The sequence below is a fragment of the Choloepus didactylus genome, chromosome 13, assembly GCF_015220235.1.
Source record: "Choloepus didactylus isolate mChoDid1 chromosome 13, mChoDid1.pri, whole genome shotgun sequence".
Lineage (NCBI taxonomy): Eukaryota > Metazoa > Chordata > Mammalia > Pilosa > Megalonychidae > Choloepus > Choloepus didactylus.
The window spans coordinates 12,150,113-12,168,933 of NC_051319.1; the positions used below are offsets into that span (position 1 = coordinate 12,150,113).

The following is an 18,821-nucleotide window of genomic DNA, read 5'->3' on the forward strand; positions in this document are numbered from 1 at the left end:
CAGGGATTGATTTGGGTGATGAATGTACAACTATGTAATGGTACTGTGAACAATCGAAAGTACGATTTGTTTTGTATGACTGCGTGGTATATGAATATATCCCAATAAAATGAAGATTTAAAAAAAAAAAAAAAAAAAAAAAAAAAAAGACATAATGCTGAGCAAAATAAGCCAGGCACAAAAAGAGAGATATTGTATGTTACCACTAATGTGAATTCTGTGAAAAATGTACAATGTTTTATACTGTAGAATGTAGGGGACCTAGAGATACCAATTAGTGGAGGGGGAATGATAATCTAATAAGAACAGATTATGATTATGATTATGGTTTGTAAACTTTCTTGGATATAGTAAGATCATGTTGGAAGCAATAGAGTTATTTTAGGTTTTTTTTTTTCTCTTATTCCTTTGTTTTCTTAGGGGTTGTTAATTTTCTTGGGGTATGGAAGGAACATGTTGGAAGCAATGTAGTTATTTTAGATTATTTGTTTTTCTTACTCCTCTGTTTGGACATGGTTTATTAATTTTCTTGGGGTATGGTAGGAACATATTGGAAGCAAAGTAGTTATTTTAGGTTATTTGTTTTCCTTAATCCATTGCTTTGTTTGAAATATTGTGGGGTTTTTTTGGTTGTTGTTTGCCTGTTTGTTTTTAATTTTTTGATAAACAAAGTTAAAAAATTGAAAAAAAATCAGTAGAAAAATGGGAGTAAAAACTAAATGACAAATAGGGTGGGATGGGGGGATGGTTTGGGTATTCTCTTTTCACTTTTATTTTTTATTCTTATTCTGATTCTTTCTGATGTAAGGAAAATGTTCAGAAATAGATTGTGGTGATGAACGCATAACTATATGATCATACTGTGAACAGTTGATTGTATACCATGGATGACTGTATGGTTTGTGAATATATTTCAATAAAACTGAATTAAAAAAAAAAAAAAAAAAAAAACAAAGGACAAAATAGCTGAAGTAAGTCTTGCCTTATCAGTAATAACACTGAATGTTAGTGGATTAAACTTGCCAATCGAAAGATACAAACTGGCAGAATAGATTAAAAAAAAAAAAGCACAACCCAACTATATGTTGTTTACAGGAGACTCACCTGAGACCAGACCCAAAGACACAAATAGGTTGAAAGTGAAAGGATGGAAAAAGATATTCCTTGCAAATAGTAACCAAAAGAGAGCTGGGGTAGCTGTACTGATATCAGACAAAATAGAGCTGCCTGTATTTGGAAGTCCATATTTAGCTTAGGAATTATATCTGTTAAATACAGGCATTTTTGTTTATATCACCAGGAAGAGGCTACTGCCTGCCTGGTACAATCTGAAAGATGCTGAGGGTCCCCAAATCACCTCTGTCAAAGACAGCCTTGGTAGCTGAATTCCCACAATAGACTCTCTACTTTGGATATTGGCAGGATCTCCAGAAAAATCTGTTCAAAAGTTATCCCTGGCAGGGGTAACCCACATACACATTTTTGAATCCTCTCTCAGATATCCAAATAAGGTAAATGTCAATTAACAGGGAAAGGTAGGACAGGTCCACAAAGGAACCATTTTCTTTTTCATTTTCTCTTTCAGGTACATTCCGCATTGAAAGCTTTGTTTCCCGTCTCTTAGTTCTTTTCCTTAGCAAATTGGGCTGACTCACCTTATAGGTGCAGCTTTTCATGCCTCCATCATTTATTCCCCCTTACATCACTGAAAAATCAGTGCTGATGCTTGCAGTTGAAATGGATTCATTTTACTTTGAATCATGGTCACTAGTGAATATATACTGACCAGCCATAGTGGGTTAGTCTGTGGGAGAAGGAAAAAAGAGGTCTGATCTCTCAGTGACCCTCTAAAAGTAGACATTTGTGAGAAAAGCTTTGAGAACTATATTTAGGGACCAAGTTCATTCAATTAAATAAACAGGTTCCAAAGAAAAACATGCATAAATACTCAAACTGAAGCACAATAACTCTTAATCCAGAAGCTATTCCATCCAGATGTTTTATCTTCTAATGTATATCTTTGTAGTAATTATTCAGAGAAGGGCATTTTGATTTCCTATTATTCCACTACTACTTGATCTTCCCCCATTTCTCTGTGATGTTTCCTCACACTCACTCTTTATTTAGTTTTTTAGGTGCCATTTGGATCTATGCATTTATGCTGATGGGTTCTGTCCTAGTCTGCTAATGCTGCAGAATGCAAAACACCAGAGATGGATAGGCTTTTATAAAACGGGGGTTTATTTCACTACAGTCTTAAGGCCACAAAGCATCCAAGGTAACACATCAGCAATCGGGTACCCTCACCGGAGGATGGCCAATGGCCTCCGGAAAACCTCTGTTAGCTAGGAAGGCAGCTGGCATCTGCTCCAAAGCTCCGGCCTCAAAACGGCTTTCTCCCAGGACATTCCTTTCTAGCAAGCTTGCTTCTCTTCAAAACATCACTCCCAGCTGCACTCACTTTCCTCTTTGAGTCAGCTCATTTATATAGCTCCACCGATCAAGGCCCACCCTGAATGGGCTGGGCCACGCCTCCATGAGAACATCTCATCAGAATCATTGCCCACAGCTGGGTGGGGCACATTCCAAGCAAATCCAACCAGCACCAAAACTTCTGCCCCACACAAGACTACAAAGATAATGGCATTTGGGGGGCACAATACATTCAAACTGGCACAGGTTCATATAAGTATCAATTATCAAATGCCTGCAGACTTTTTATTAGGTCACTTTTGTGCCTTTAAAAAAAAATTGTAAACCTAAACTCAGCAACTTCAGAGAGAACTCAATACCTTGTGCTCTGTTGCCCTTTACAGGTAAACAGAATCAAAACCCCAAAACAAATAGATGAGCTGATCGAAATTGAGAGTGATACAGGAACGTGGTACAGGAGGTGTTTTGTTCGAATACAAACAGAATTGTATGGAGTAAGTAACAAGTCCCACCCTGTCGTGCTTGTCAGCTTGCTGCATTTGGGAGTAATCAGAAGAGAGGTTAACTGTAATATCCACTGAGTGGGGTGCCTCCCCATTTGCCCAGGACCAGGTAACTGGACCCCCTTAGGATCAGCAGGATAGTCACACATTCCATCTTTGGGAAGAGGAGATGTTAGACAGGAGTCTTGGCAGTGACAGGGGTGGGTTTAAGTCTTGTCTGTTGGCCTTAGGAGTCAGAAAAATGAAAATTCCAGTATTTGGTTTCCTATGGCCTGTAGCTTTTACATTTTAAGTTCAAATGAATTCAGCCCAAAGAAAACTCAACTTTTTATAATTTGGTGGAAGAGTTTGGGGAGTGGGTAGACTAAATAATTGCATAAGTCAAAACAAAACAAAATGAAACTAACTCTGTACTATTTCACAGATTTGGTTGACTTTTATGAAATGTTTCAACTACCCAGTCAGGGAAAATACAATAAAGCTTACAATCGTTTGGTTCACCCTATCCTTTGGGTAAGTGATATTTGAATTCTTGGTGAGAAACATCTTTAAATTTCCACATTGTACTTCCCAGTCTCGTTGCTTCTTTTCTTATGCTGTTTGATGCTGTTAACCTGCTATGAAAGAAATATTTAGGTTAAGTTTGTTGATGGTTAGGGTTTTCATAAACCAGTTATTTAATCTATGTTGTCATAAAGCTGAGGTGGCAACACCAGTAGTATTCGGAAAGTCTGATAAGACCCTCCGAGGTTTGTCCCCCATGCTGTCCTCACCTCGTTCCCTCATCCATTCACACCAGCCGCTTTGTCCTTTCTTGAACGTGCCAGAAGTGCCAGAAGTGCCAGAACTGTTCCCACCTCAGGGCTTCGCACAGGACATTCTCTTTGCCTGGACAGCTCCTCCCCCAGACATCTGCACAGCTCCTTTCCTCCCCTCCTTCACATCTTTCCTCAGATTTCTCCTTCTCAGTGACACTGTCCCTAAGCACCTTTTAAAAATTGCAAGCCCTGGGCACTCCCTACTTTCTTCTCAGTTGTCTTAGACCCCATGGCACTTTCCACCTTCTAAGGTACAAAAAGGCTTCTTTTTTAACATATTGTCTGTCTTCACCCTCTGGAAGCTCCACGAGGATAGGGATTTTAAACTGTTTAGTTCATTGTTATATGTCCCTGGTGCACAAGATGGGCTCAAATAGCAGCTGTCGAATGAATGAAAACTGCCCTATATGTGTTCTAAGAAAAGAAGCAATAGGAGGAACATTTCAGAATGTTATTTGCTAATAGTTGACATTGACTGTTGGAAAGTGTGTATATGACTCTATTTTTCTTTGCCTAATTTGCCTTTTAGAGAAAGGCAATTGGATAAATACCATATACTTGCAGGCCAGTGGGTTCTTAGCAAACGGTAGAGCCCAATCTTGATGCTACAAATTCTACTTCATAACATTCCTAAGTTAAACCAGGCCAGTGATCAAAGATCCCCACGCTATCTGAGGGATACTGTAGGGAAAGGAAAGGAAGCTGGGGTCAGAGATCTGTATCTAATCTAGCTCTTCTTCAGCACTGGTCAGCTGTGTGACCTGAGGACATTTCTTAGTTTCAGTTTCCTCATTTCTATATTGAGCGGGTTGATTTTGAATATATAAAGTAACTCCCACCCAAATTCTAGAAAGTCCATTAGTAATGAAGGAAGGGAGGACTGAAAATGAACATTTGCTAAGTGCCTACTATGTGCTAAGCTCTGGTCTTAGCAAAGAAGAGAAAGATAAGCAAGCAATAGTCTTCCTCTCAATAATCATCTAGTTGTTTATTTTGTTTACTTATTTATCATTGACAAAATTTTAAGCTTTATGATTTCTTTCCTACCATATCCCAGAACTTCAACCAGTTCCTGGCATTGAGGGATGTTCAGTAAACATTAGCTGAATAAATGAAAAACTGGCTGAAACTCCTCCATTTTGTTGATAACAGACATTTTAGGGTAGCCTGCTTCCCACACTGTTGTCATTTTTAGTGTTTTTGCCCTATTTCTATGACAAGAGAGCACTGCTATAGAAGCAGGATACCAGAGTCATTTCTGATTCAGTTGCCACCACCCACACCCCAGAGTTATTAATTCATGATCCATGAAGAGAAGGGGAGGGAATCTATGGAACCTGGAGGTAGATGTGTTTCAGGAATCCTGGTGACAATACGATGATAAAAACTACTCATACTGTTTTTTTGAACACTCACTATGTTCTAGGTACTTTGCATTCCATTTAGTCCAGGCAACAATTTGGGGAGATAGATACTATCATTGTTCCCATATTAGAGATGGACTAACTGAGGCTTAGATAACTTGCCCAAGATTGTAAGTGGCAAAGCTAGGATTCACACCTAGTCTGTATCTCTGCAAAGGCTATGCTCATAACCAGTTCTTTCCGTGGGTAGCTGAATGTAAACAGGGTAAACTAGAGCAGTGGGTCTCAAACCTGAGAGTGCATCAGCATCACCTGGAGAGCTCCTGAAACCAGATTGTTGGGCTCTATTGCCGGGGTTTATGATTAAGTAGGCCTGGAGTGGGTGCTGAGAATTTGTGTTTCTAACAAATTCCCAGGTTGAAGCTGCTGCTCTTGGTCCGGGAACCACACTTGGGAGCCACTACTCTCAAACAGCGCTGTCCAATAAAATACAACTGTGAGCCACAAATGGAATTTAAAATTTTCTGGTAGCTGCACTAAAAAAAAAAAAAAGTTTAAAAAAACTCTTAACAGGTGAAATTAATTTTAATAATGTATTTTAGTTAACCCAATCTCTCCAAGATATTATCATTTCAACATACAATCAACATGAAAATTATTGAGCTATTTCACGTTCTTTTTTTTTATTAAGTCTTCAAAATCCTGTGTGTATTTTACGCTGACAGCACATCTCAGTTTGGTTTAGCCACATTTCAGCTGCTCCACAGCCCCATGTGATTAGTGGCTAACATTCTGGACAACACAGCAGCAGGACTCAGCTATTACCTGTTAGGTCAAGAGGCAGAAAGTTGTAATCACCTGTATTTTCAGATAATGACCTGAACATTCCTCTTCCCAGCCCTGAACCATTTTGGCTCTACCTCCAGGCTCACTTTACCTTAGTTGTGTAGGAACCAATTAGTACACAGAGGTAACTCTCCAGGGCTCTCACAGTTCACAGTTCTTGGATCCCAGGAATTTGTACCACCAGGCTAGCAGATGGGGTTTCTTAGTGCAGCCTGGGGTGACAGGAAAGACATAGGGCCAGAATGCCATGTAAGAGTACAAGACAGGGTTGTTTCTGCACACCCCCTCCCAAATGAAGGGTTCGGGAGTTACATACCTGGGGGTCTCCACCTCACCCCCAGGCCATCTCTCTAGCTTGATTTTTGCAGACTCAATTATGCATTGTGTGTGCATGCACTAGTGTGTGTGTGTGCATGCACTAGTGTGTGTGTGTGTGTGTGTGTGTGTGTGTTGGTGGTGGGGTTGGGGCAGGTTGCTGAGGATGATTTATAATGTTTTAGGGAGCCAGTCCTAACTGGAAATGCTTCTCTGAGCATGGCTCCCTCTCTGAAAAGGCTGGGGAGGTGCTCAATGCCATTGGTGTGTCAGGGCCTAGATGAACTCACTTTTCTTTGTCTTTGCAGGTACTATGGATTATCTGTTTGGTTCCCTGATGTCATTAAACATCTGCAGTCGGATGAATATGCGTCACAAACTAGACTGGTGACAAGAGAGAAATACGCAAATTTCAGTATTAACTTTACAATGGAAAATCAGATTCATACCCACATGGAATACGACAATTGCAGGTCTAGAAACTTTGAAATATCTCAATTTGCTATCCATTCACAAAAACTGATTATTTCTTGTTAGCCTACACTGCATTGAAACAGGCAGAGCTTTTTAAGTTTATACATTTGGTCATTTTCAGGCTGAATGTGAATATTTCCAAATGGGCTTTAAAGAAAAGGTGCACATATATCAGTTGCTTCACTTAAAACTGCTGAAACTGATTTTATTCACATTTATTAAGTAGTGGAGTTGATCTGTGTGAAAAGAAAATTGAGAGAGACCTTGGAGAGCAACAAAAATAAATTAAGGAAGAGCAGAAGGAAGAGTATGAAAAAATAAAATGGACTATAGGATTATGTAATTCAGAGGAGAAATCTGAAGTATAATTTGATGACTGCCTTCTATTCTATAAAAAGGAACCACTTTTCAGAATACCTCCCTTCTCCATTTTGCTGAATCTAGAATTGGGGTTAAATTGTATTAGGAAGAGTTTCAATTAAAGAACAAGAATGATTCCCCAAGGTCAAGGGCTTTTAAAAGATGGACTACATTAACAAGAGGTGCTTTTCAGTATCTAATCTGGCAACTTTTTGATAAGGAAAGAGAACTCTCTCACTGAGGTGGTTTGGGTTCATTCTTTCAGAAAGAGATAGTGATGGACAAGGTGGTTGTTTATATTGATTTATTTGTTGACTTAGCAAATAATTGCTGGTGTGCGTGCATGATGGCTTACATCATTCTTAGGAAATTGTCTCGATTTCAAAAGTCATAAAAATCAAAGTAGAAAATAATTGAACAAAATTTCCCAGAACAAAAACCAATTCAGAAGGGTTAAAAAGAATTCTGTGGGATGCATGAGGCTTCTGTAATGAAAAGTATACTTATCAACTAGGAGATAATTGTCTGAACTATTCAATGAGGAGCCTATTCATAATCCAAGCCAAATATGATCACCTTCATCCTCCCACGTAAAATATTGGCACTAGTCTACTCTCATATTCTGCAGAAACCTTGAAGTCAAGTGCTCTGTAATTCTGGGGTGAAAATTTACTTTATTTATTTAAAAAGAATATTACTACTCCATTAGAAATTTGTAATATATGTTTGTGTCTCTGACAGTCACATTTTTAATAATATTTGTTAAATTTTTCAGCTGATATTCAGTCATAACTAAGAATTTTTTTACATTAGCATTATAATGATTAATAATTTTAATAGTATTAAAATCGTTGAAAAACATATACATTTATTTTAGAAGGTGATCAAAGATCAAAATTTTTTTTGTCTTTCAGGGAAATTTGAAATTACCTCTAGCTAAACTAGTTTTTTTTAAATAGCTTCCCTATGCAGCATTATAAAATGGCTAGTTTTACTCTAAGTTAATCTATACATTTAAACCAATAAAAATAATAACAAGTTATCAGGATACCAAGAAAAGAGGTGATTCAAAACTATCTGGAAAAATAAACCAGCAAAAAGTCAAGAAAAGTTTGAAAAACAAAGACAATGAGGGAAAATAAACCCTACCCCTTATTAAAACATTACAAATTGACAAGAATTACAATGTGTGATACTGGCACATGAATAAACAGACCAATCAGTAGACTACAAATCAAAGAAATAGACCCAACAGACAGGAGTTTAACATACAATAAAGAAGTCTTTTCAGATAAGTAGGGAAAATAAATTGCCCTATCATCTCCAGAAAATAATAAAATTGGAGTCCTCTCTCACACCATTACACCAAAATAAATTCCAGCTAGGTCAAAGATTTAAATGAAAAAGAAACACCCAATGAAATCATCAGAATAAAATATGGGAAATTTTATTTATGATCTCAGATTGGCAAAGGTGTTTTTTTTTAAGTATGACAAAATGTAGAAAGTATAGAAGATTGATGAGAATTCAACAACTTCAAAACATTTTCAAAATTCTATCCAAAAAAAGGCATTAAAAAGTTAAAATCAAATAACAAAGTAGGAAAATCTTTGCAACCTATTTCACAAACAAAAGGTTAATTTCCTTAACATATAAAGAGATTTTATAAATCAATACAGTAACCAACCCAGAAGAGAAGCGGACCAAGATGTGAACAGACAGTTCAAAGAAAAGGAGACACAAATGACTTTTAAGCCTATAAAAACATGTTTTACCTCACTAATAATAAGAAAAATGCAAATTTAAGCCCTACTTATAAATCGCTTTTTTATTTATCAAATTCTCAAAGTGTTTGGCAACACTGAGTTTGTAAGAGAAGTAGGCAGTCATATATTGTTGGTCATGCATGTGTACAAAATGAAGTAGTTAAAAGATCAGGTTGTTTGTAAAAGATAGGAAGCATCTATTGTCCATCTGTGGTTGAATAAATTACGGTTCATCCATACAGTGCAATATCAGGCAGCCATGAAATGAGAAGGAGGAAACCCTTTATGTATTGATATGGAACAGCTTCCAAAGTAGACCCTGGGGAGACATTGGCAAGGTGTAGAATAGTGTGTCTACTTTGCTAACATTCTGTATATAGGTCCTAGAGAGAACACAAGAAACTGGCAACAGTGGTTATCTTCGGGCAGAGATCTGGGTGACTTAGGAATGGGTAGAAAAAGACTTGTTTTTTTCCTTTTTGAACCTTTTGAAATTTGTACCTTGTGTATTTTGTGTGTGTATTACCCACTTAAAAAAAATAAAATTGGTTTCCCTTTCCAAATTCAGTTCCATTTTAGAAATGTGGAAATCTTCTAAAAATGTGCCACTATTTACCCTTCCATAGTGCAGTTAGATGGTTTTACTCTGGGCCTGTGAGTCTAATTCTCTAAATGGAAATACCTTGGGTTAGGATAGTTTGAAAAAAGACAATTTTTTAAAGCTGGTTGGTTTGTTAGGCCACAGTGCATTTTGAACTGACAAATGCAATCAGATATTAGGGTGAGAACAATTTTGAAACCACTCAATGGTTAATGAAGTACTTTTGTCAACTCACTTATCCAGGGATTCAGCCCCTTTCTGCCCCTAATAGAAGTGGTAAAACTTCTTCCCAGTTTTTTGAACTAGCAGTTTCCTTGTTGTATAAATGTGACTAGCTAAGTGCATATTTATATTCTCTTATTAAATTACCAAGAAACACTGGTGAATATTCATCTGTGCTTTCCTGGGAGTCTTTATCAACATTTATAAGATCTGAACCATAGACTCTTCTAAGATGTTATGTTCATTATGATTATCATTATCATCTTCAACACCTAGAATTCCCTGCTTGTAGCACTCATGAGTATATATCTGAGCAGGTGTCTTTGTTTTAAAAGTTTTCAAAAATTAGCAGAGTTCTTGTCATTCTACTTCATTTAAGGAAAACTCAATTACCTATTGGCTGTGAGAAGAAAATCTCCCTGGAAATGTGTGTGTCTTCTGAGTTTCTTGACCCATGAGTCAGTCCTTTCTCACATAAATGAAGCAGAATTCCCATGTCTCTCTTCAGGCAGCTGGGAGTCCCTACACTTTAAGAGGCTTTTAGATTGAAGAAGTCTTGGGTTTTCAGCTTAGGGAACAGACTTTTACTAAGAGTGTGGGGGGAGGATGGTGGCGATGGTAGCAAAATATTGTGACTGTAATTAACATGATTGAATTATATACTTGAAAATGGTTTAAATGGGTAATTGTATGTAGCATATAAGGTACCACCATAATAGTTTCTAAAAAATCAAAAACACCAAACCACTTCAACACACAGGAAAAAAAAAACATGTGTGGGTGGGAGCATACCCTCAAGTTAGAGCTATTAACCCCAAATAGAGAATTTTCATGTAAAAGTATATGTGAAGAGGATAGGATTGAAAAATAAAGAATAAAAGCACCAGGTAACTCCCAAATTCTCTACCTTCAATCTCATACCCCATAAAAACTTTTAGCAAAATTGCAAAAAGCTAAATGGAGTTATTTTGAGTTTCATCTTTTTTGGTGGAGAATCATGTTGGTAAGCAATGAGATGGCCAAAGGAGAGGTTGCATGAGGAAAAAAGGGAAAAGAGCAAAGCGTTTAGACAATCCAGAATCTGTGTCCTTTATAATTAAGAGAGTCTATAGTGGGGCATCACGTCCCTCAACCTCTTTGACTTAGGTTTTTACTCGGACGGACACAAGTCATTGATATGAATTTGTTTTGTGTTGGGCAGATTTCTAAAGGTCAATTTCAAATCTGTAACTTTCAAAGATTCCACGTTTCAGACCTGCATCTTTGAGGGTGTGACTTCACTCAACACCTACTTCAAGAACTGCACATTTATTGATACTGTTTTTGACAACACAGGTAGGTGTGCTCCTCAGCCCTGCCTCCATGTCAGAGTGCCCAGATCTTGGCAGAAATATGATCCCCATATGCTAATGTGGGCAGAGGCTAATGTGGAAAAAAGAAATTAAAGTACAAATGAACCAGTTCCCTAAATCATGTTGGCTCAAAAAATAAGCTTATATTATTTGTCTTTGTCAGATTTAATGTGAATGGGATTTGTTGAAGTTTAAAGCTGAAGTAAAAAATCCTTTAGTGAATAGAAAGGATTAACCTGTAATTTATTTGCTTTGATAATCCTAGTTTCAAAATCTGGTGCTTGCTTAAGAGAGCATGCCGGGACTTCACATTCAATAGAGATAGATAAAATGTGGCTTTGCTCAGTCAAATACGATTTTTTTTTAGTTCAACCCATTATATAGAGTCTTCAGCGGCGGGAGGGGGGGGCAGGAAAACAAGGAGGGGAAACAAACATTTATTGAACATTTACTATATGTCATTAGACATTCATTACCCCACTTAGTTTTCTAAACTAAGGCTTAGAGCAGATAAAGCATTCAACCCAGGTTTATGTGATTTCAAAGCCTATGCCTTTCATAACCCCACACATTGGTCTGTCTATCCTATAATATGAGTCCAGAACAGCAGCCCAATACTGGCAGAAGTATGAGTGCCTACCTGTTTTCAGCTCTGCCTCCTTGGTGCTCAGAGAGGAGCCAGCTCTGCTTAGGTCCAAATATAAATGACTTTGGGAGTTTGGTTTTTTTTGTTTTTTTTTTAACTTTTTTTCAAATAGTACTATCTATTACTGTCTTCTAAACCACTCAACCTTAGAGAAAACTTTTTGGCAGATCTTAGTTGGCAAGGAAGATGAAAACGGTTTTGAGTCTCATGTTCTCTTAGCAGAAACCACCATCATCTACAGCCCTTTCTTGGATAAATCCAAGTTCAAAATAAAATCAAGGAGTGGACTTCCAGTTGACTGAGATGGTGCTCCAGTGTCCCCTTCTCAGTCTTTGAGCTACTAGTAGAAACTGGCAGAACCATCTTCCTCAGAGCTCTGGAAAACAGTTAAAGGGTTGTAGTAAATGGGCTACAGAAACTTAACAATGGTAGAAGCTTGTGTTGCCCCTGCTGGATCCTCCCCTCCCTGATCCCTGGCATGTTGTGGAGCTGACCTTTGCACTATTAGTGGGTCTCTAGCCCTGTTCAGGAGGGAGCAGAGTATCCCTTATCTGCATACTGGAGTGCCCCTATATCAGTGTCAGTCTATCTGGTGGCAACCTGAAGGAATCAACCAGGACACTCATCTCTGGTTTGCCATCCCAGAATTTGTCCTGCATGCAAAAGCAGCTTGCTCAGAGATAAAGCATTATAAGAAACAATCAGATTGAAGCATCATGGGTCAAAGGATTACCAGCTTCAAGACATAAAATAGAGCACCCAGGAGGGGAGGAGACTATTTCATAGGGAGATGGAAAGCATTTGGAGCCTTGTAAACAGGGTAATTCCTAAGGCCACAAGTGCATGCCTAGGATAAGGCTCAGAAGAGACAGAGAAAACTCTGTTCTTTTGCCTCAGGCTGATCTTCTTGGTAGGAAGGCTAAATTCTGAAGAAGATCACCAGCCAAGACAGAGCCAATTCACAAAGACGGATAAAGGTATTTTTTGCATTGATTTGTTTTTGTTACCTCTTGGCCCTGAAGAAAATCACTGTCATATTACCAGCTGGATACGTAATTAAGGAACAGCTCAGAGACTAAATCGCAGAGTTAATACATTAAATTATTAAAATGTACAGTGTGCAAAAAAGGATTACAAAACAAAGAAACAGGAAATGATGGCTCATCTAAAGGAATAAGACAAAACTTCAGAAGCCATCAATGAAGAAAACCAGACTTTGGAATACCAAAAACTTTTTTGAAAATGATCTTCAATATGCTCAGAGAGCTAAAGGAAAACACAAAGAAAGAACTAAAGGATATTAGGAAAACAATGAGTGAACAAAATGAGAATCTCAATAAAGAGATAGAAATTACAGAAAAGGAAACAAACAGAAGTACTGGAGTTGAAAACCACAATAACTGAAATAAAAAAAAAATTCCATGGAGATTTCAGCAGCAGATTGGAATTGGCAGAAATCAGTGAATTTAAAGATAAGACAGCTGAAATTATTTGGGCTGAGAGCTATTTTGTAATGGCGAGGTCCTAGACTAGACTTTGCACTTTGGCCAGGAGAAGACACAAACAAACATGAGTGAAATAGCCAAACCATGTTGATTGAAATAAGGCAGACACAAAAAGACAAATATTGTATGATCTCACTGATATAAAATAATCAGAATAAGCAAATTCATAAAATCAGGGACTAGAATACTGTTACCAGGGGCTGGGGCAGGGGAAGGGATGGAGAGTTAAAGCTTAATTGGTACAGACTTTCTTTTGGGGGCATGGAAAAGTTTTGGTAATGGATGATGGTGATGGTAGCACAACATTTTGAATGTAATTAACACCACTGAATTATGTATCTGAATGGAGTTAAAAGGGGAAGTTTTAGGTTGTATGTATATTACTAAAATAAAAATTTAAAAATATAAGGTAATAGCAAATCAAGAGTAGAACTACACCTGCTTAGAACCTGTTAAAATGCTGTGTAGTCATTAAATCTTTTTTTTTTATTAAGTTCAGTTTTATTGAAATACATTCACACACCATACAATCATCCATGGTTTACAATCCACCGTCCACAGTATGATAACATAGTTATGCGTTCATCACCACAATCTATCTCTGAACATTTTCCTTACATCAGAAAGAACCAGAACAGGAATAAAAAATAAAAGTGAAAAAAGAACACCCAAATCATCCCCCCATCCCACCTCATTTGTCCTTTAGTTTTTATCCCCATTTTTCTACTCTTCCATACACTAGATGAAGGGGGTGTGATCCACAAGGTCTTCACAATCACACTGTCACCCCTTGTAACCTACATTATTATATAATTGTCTTCAAAAGTCCAGACTGCTGGGTTGGAGTTTGGTAGTTTCAGGTATTTACTTCTAGCTATTCCAATACATTAAAACCTAAGAGGTGTTATCTATACAGTGCATAAGAATGTCCACCAGAGTGACCTCTCGATTCCATTTGGAATCTCTCAGCCACTGAAACTATTTCGTCTCATTTTGCATCCCCCTTTTGGTCAAGAAGATACTCTCAGTCCCACGATGCCAGGTCCACATTCATCCCCAGGAGTCATATTCTGCATTGCCAGGGAGATTTACAGCCCTGGGAGTCAGGTCCCACGTAGGGGGGAGGGCAGCAAGTTCACCTGTTGAGATGGCTCAGTTAGAGAGAGAGAGTGGGCCACATCTGAGCAACAAAGAGGTACTCAGGGGGAGACTCTTAGGCACAATTACATGCAAGTTTAGACTCTCCTTTGCAGTAACGAGCTTCATAAGGGCAAGTCCCATGATCGAGGGCTCAGCACATCAAACCGCCAGTCCCAATGTTTGTGACAACATCAACACCAGTCCAGGTGAGGATGTCCAACACATCCGCACCTTCCCCCAGATCCTCGGGGCTGGGGAGGGGGAGGCTGTAAATATATTTTTTATTATCTGCCCAAGTTACTCTGGGATGTATTCATTAAATCTTAAGTTAAAGATGGAAAAAAAATATCAAACTAGGCTGGGCCCAAGTCTGCCACAGGCTGCCTTATACTGTTGCACATCTGCTAAGAGCTAGATGGATTGTCCTTCTTTTTTCCACAGATTTTGAGACATATAAATTCATTGACTGTGAATTTCAAAATGCTACATTTTTACACAACAAGACAGGATGCCAGATTACCTTTGATGATGACTATAGTGCCTACTGGATTTACTTTGTCAACTTTCTGGGAACATTGGCAGTGTTACCAGGGAACATCGTGTCTGCTCTCCTAATGGACAGAATTGGACGTTTAACAATGTTAGGTATGTGCTTGGCTTTATGTAAAATAAAACAGCCGCTCCTGCAATCTGGAGGAAGCCAGTTTCCCACTGCCCTCCCCACCCCATTTTAGGGACTTACATCCCACAGAGATGAGGAGAAATCCCTTAAGACCTTTCATTAGCACTAAATTTTAGTGAAAATTATGTAATCCATTTCCTTTGAGCAGCTTCCATGATTAACAGACTAGAAAACTATGTGTGACTAACATATATTTATCCACTTAAACAGCTGAGTAATTGATGCTGTACATTCATGCTTGCTGCATGCAAAAGGCAGATGGAGGTGAACCCATCATACAGGAGAATGCACCTGAGCTTTATGAAGCCCAGCCTGCAGCTCCCCCCTAGATGTGGGTTGGCCTCAGAATTCAGTTTTGCTGAGAGATCTCAAAGACCCAAGGGCCCTTGCTCTATAAGGTGACAGGAAACATCCCAGCATTTTATCTGCTTGGTTGGCAGGTGGCTCCATGGTGCTTTCGGGGATCAGCTGTTTCTTCCTTTGGTTCGGCACCAGCGAATCCATGATGATAGGCATGCTGTGTCTGTATAATGGACTCACCATCTCAGCCTGGAACTCTCTTGATGTGGTCACTGTGGAACTGTACCCCACAGACCGGAGGTACGTTCAAATGTACATCCAGGAAAAGGTGCTTTGAGCCCTATATGACTATTGAAAATGCATAGAAAGTAAGCCAAACTGTCACTCCCCAAGAAAGGGAAACATCCAAAAATGCCTGGCGTATGAAGTGGTACATTCCACAAGCATCTTTTTAAAAATAGAGAAAGAAAATGTAGGGGAATAGAGTTGCTAGCAGGAATTAATAGGGTAGTGAAACCAGTGAAAGGATTTAATTGTGTCCATGACTTACTTCATGTAGGCTAACAATATGAGGAAGCTGTAATGAAGTGGTGAAGATTAGGGTTTAATAGCTTACATTGGCCCATGTTTTGAGTGGCTAATCAGTCCCTAGAGGGTCATTATCTTAAGTTCACAGGTATCTGCATGAGCTCTGCATTAAGCAATCACAAAGAGGTCTCCAGAACTTATTTCTTGACCTTTCTAGTCTGAGTTTTATAACCCCAGTTACAGAAAAGAAACATTGCTGTTAGAGGAAAATTTCTCACCCAGTCCCAAAATGGGGACACAGCGACTCTGTGCTTCATATAAAAGAAAGGGCTAAAAGGTATAGTTAGGGGGTAGAGCTTCAGTAGCTGAATAATTAAATTAAAAGAACGGACGCCCTGTCTTGCCATTTGACATGAACTAAGACAATAGCCTCTTACCTTCTTTTATTTCATGTATGATTCTTCGGTTTTGTCACCATGGAAACCCTCTGTGCCTCTCTGTACGGAGCAAGTATTCTCTGGACTTTAATTAGTTGTACACAAATGGAGGACATTTGGGCTATCAATTTGCAACGTTCTTACCCTGTTTCCCTCCTCTGGACTCATTCCTTTGGTTTTTGGCCCCAGTGGGGTATATTCTCTGCATGTGCAGACTCTAGCTTGTGTTTCTTCTTCAGGAATGCCTAATTGCTGAACTTAACAAGGACCCCATGGGTATTCCCATACCTGTCTCCCTGCAGGACATCCAAAACTCAAGAACCCTTGACATGTGCCTATCAGATATTTTAATTCCAACCCTCAGTGTGAGCTTCCCATTAAATAATGATACTTAGGCTCTGAAAGCAACCATACCATCTATGTACAGTATCTCCTTCATTCATTCAACAAATATTTATTCATTCTCTGTCTTTGGAGGACAAGGACCTGGAGTGGATGCAAGGAGGCTTCGAATGAGGGTGCTACCACAGCAGTTTGCAGTTTTGTTGAGCTTTTTTTCATAAACTTCTCATTCTGCAAATAGAGCCAAGTGTGGATTAAACCATACATTTAAATTAAAATTAAACCCCTCAATGTTAAAGCAAGGCTATAACATAGCCTCCTTCCCCCTTTTTTTTTTACATTGTAAGAGTTTGATACTATCTTAGATAAATCAACTGCCTATCTGTCTGCCCTAAGAAATGAAAGGATGAATATTCTCCTAAAGCAAAAACCTGGCTTAAAAAAAAGCACCAAATGAACCGAGTGGGTCCTTTCAATGAGAAACATGGACCTGCTTTATCTCTGTTATCAGAAAGGTTAAACATCAACTAAGAAAAAAAAAACAATAGTTGCTCTTTGTGTTGGTTCAGGTCCTCTGAAAAGCAGACCTCAAGATGGGATTAAATGGGCAAAGATTTCATTAGGAGGAACATCTATGAGAGAGAAAATGAGAAGGCCAATGAAGTCTGGGAGAGCCGCAAGTCTGAGCCTAAATGAAACAGACAGGGAGGCAAGGTGGGGTTGAAGCTTCCTAGACCCTCAGGCAATCAAAGGAAGACTCGACAAGGATATGCAAGCAAGGGTGGGACGTGTCTTGGGACAAACTCAGCCTCAGAGAAGTCCCCTATGTCCCAGGACCAGGCCTGCCGTGGTACTACTGTCACATTCAGTCACTGGCTAGAAGCAGCACGAAGAAAAGGTGGCCTCGGTGCAAACACGGCTCTGGATTTCAGAGCGCGGCATCTGGGGCAGTAACTTTGAGGTCTGTGAAGCAAGTTCTCAAGGGGGCCACACTGTTGCTGACAGACAGACATTCTCCAGCACTTAAGCAGACGTTGTTAGATAATTTGCAGGAAGTCGTTTCCTTCAGTGATCTTGAGATAACTTGTCCTCCAGAGCAGTATTGCCATGGCCACGTTAAATAGCTAGTACCACCTGCTCTGAAAATGTTCAAGCTAAAACCTTCTCTTCCATCTTTACCACATTCCTCTGTGCCGTATCAGGAGGTCTCTATTGATCTCTGACTCAGCTGTTGGAAGAAAACCCCAACGGTTTCCTGTGTAGGTCCACCATAACCTCTCTCCACACAGAGGCAGAATAGAATCTGTCTTGACAAGAATTCTGGGTAGAGGCTATAGTTTTCATAATAGACTTTTAGCACTGCCAACTTTTTGCCCAGATTCTAGAATCTGTCCTTAATCACCTGTCCTTAGTGATCAGATTCTCTGATTCCAGGCCCCAAACTAAAAAGTAACCTCTTAAACCATTTAACAGCCAACTCCAGTCAAAATATACCTAAATTAAGGTATATATTAAATGCTATAGAAGTCATAGCATTTGAAAGTCATATCTGTTGACAACATTACAGATTTGAACAATATTAGACCTTTGACTTCTATTAGGGGTTATATTTGCATTTACTGTGAAAATGCTTGGTAGTACTCATTTCCTCCTATGCACAGTCCAGCCATGAAGAGTGAATGTCTCAGAGCTTGGTTCTTGGAACCATTTTGTATCTCCCCCCCTCCCCCTGCCCCCGCAACCCCCACTATTCCTTTCAAGGAGCTGTTCTGTCTCTCCACTTCATGTAGTAACAATTGTGTAATTCTCTTTTTCTTTTATTGTGCAATTAGTAGGCAGAGAACTTTTCCATCCTGTAAATGCCAAATGTCTATGCTGAATCTGCATGGTTCAGATATTGGCTCTTCTTTTTCTCATCCTGATTTGCTCTCTTTTATTCCCATTTTAATAATTTTGTGTCTTCTATAAGCTACCTTAGACCCTTTCATTAGGAGTCAAGAAATTTTGAAATTAAAATTATAATACTGTATTAGTTTCCTAAGGCTACCATAACAAATTACCACAAACTTGGTGGCTCAAAACAACAGATATTTACTTTCTCACAGTTCTAGAGGCCAGAAGTCCAAAATCAAATCAGTAGGGCCATGCTTCCTCTGAAAGCTTGAGGAGAGAATCCTTCTTTGCCTC

At 38.8% G+C, this 18,821-nt stretch overlaps 1 protein-coding gene across 1 annotated transcript in view; it reads left to right on the top strand.

Moving 5' to 3' along the window:
• The window catches only part of SV2C (synaptic vesicle glycoprotein 2C), a 277,413-nt gene that overhangs the window by 217,899 nt on the left and 40,693 nt on the right, over positions 1–18,821 (top strand). The window contains exons 7-12 of the mRNA XM_037801846.1: positions 2,817–2,927; positions 3,361–3,449; positions 6,588–6,752; positions 10,904–11,037; positions 14,787–14,990; positions 15,468–15,627. Of these exons, the coding sequence (XP_037657774.1) occupies positions 2,817–2,927; positions 3,361–3,449; positions 6,588–6,752; positions 10,904–11,037; positions 14,787–14,990; positions 15,468–15,627 (863 nt within the window). The remainder of the gene's footprint in view (positions 1–2,816; positions 2,928–3,360; positions 3,450–6,587; positions 6,753–10,903; positions 11,038–14,786; positions 14,991–15,467; positions 15,628–18,821) is intronic.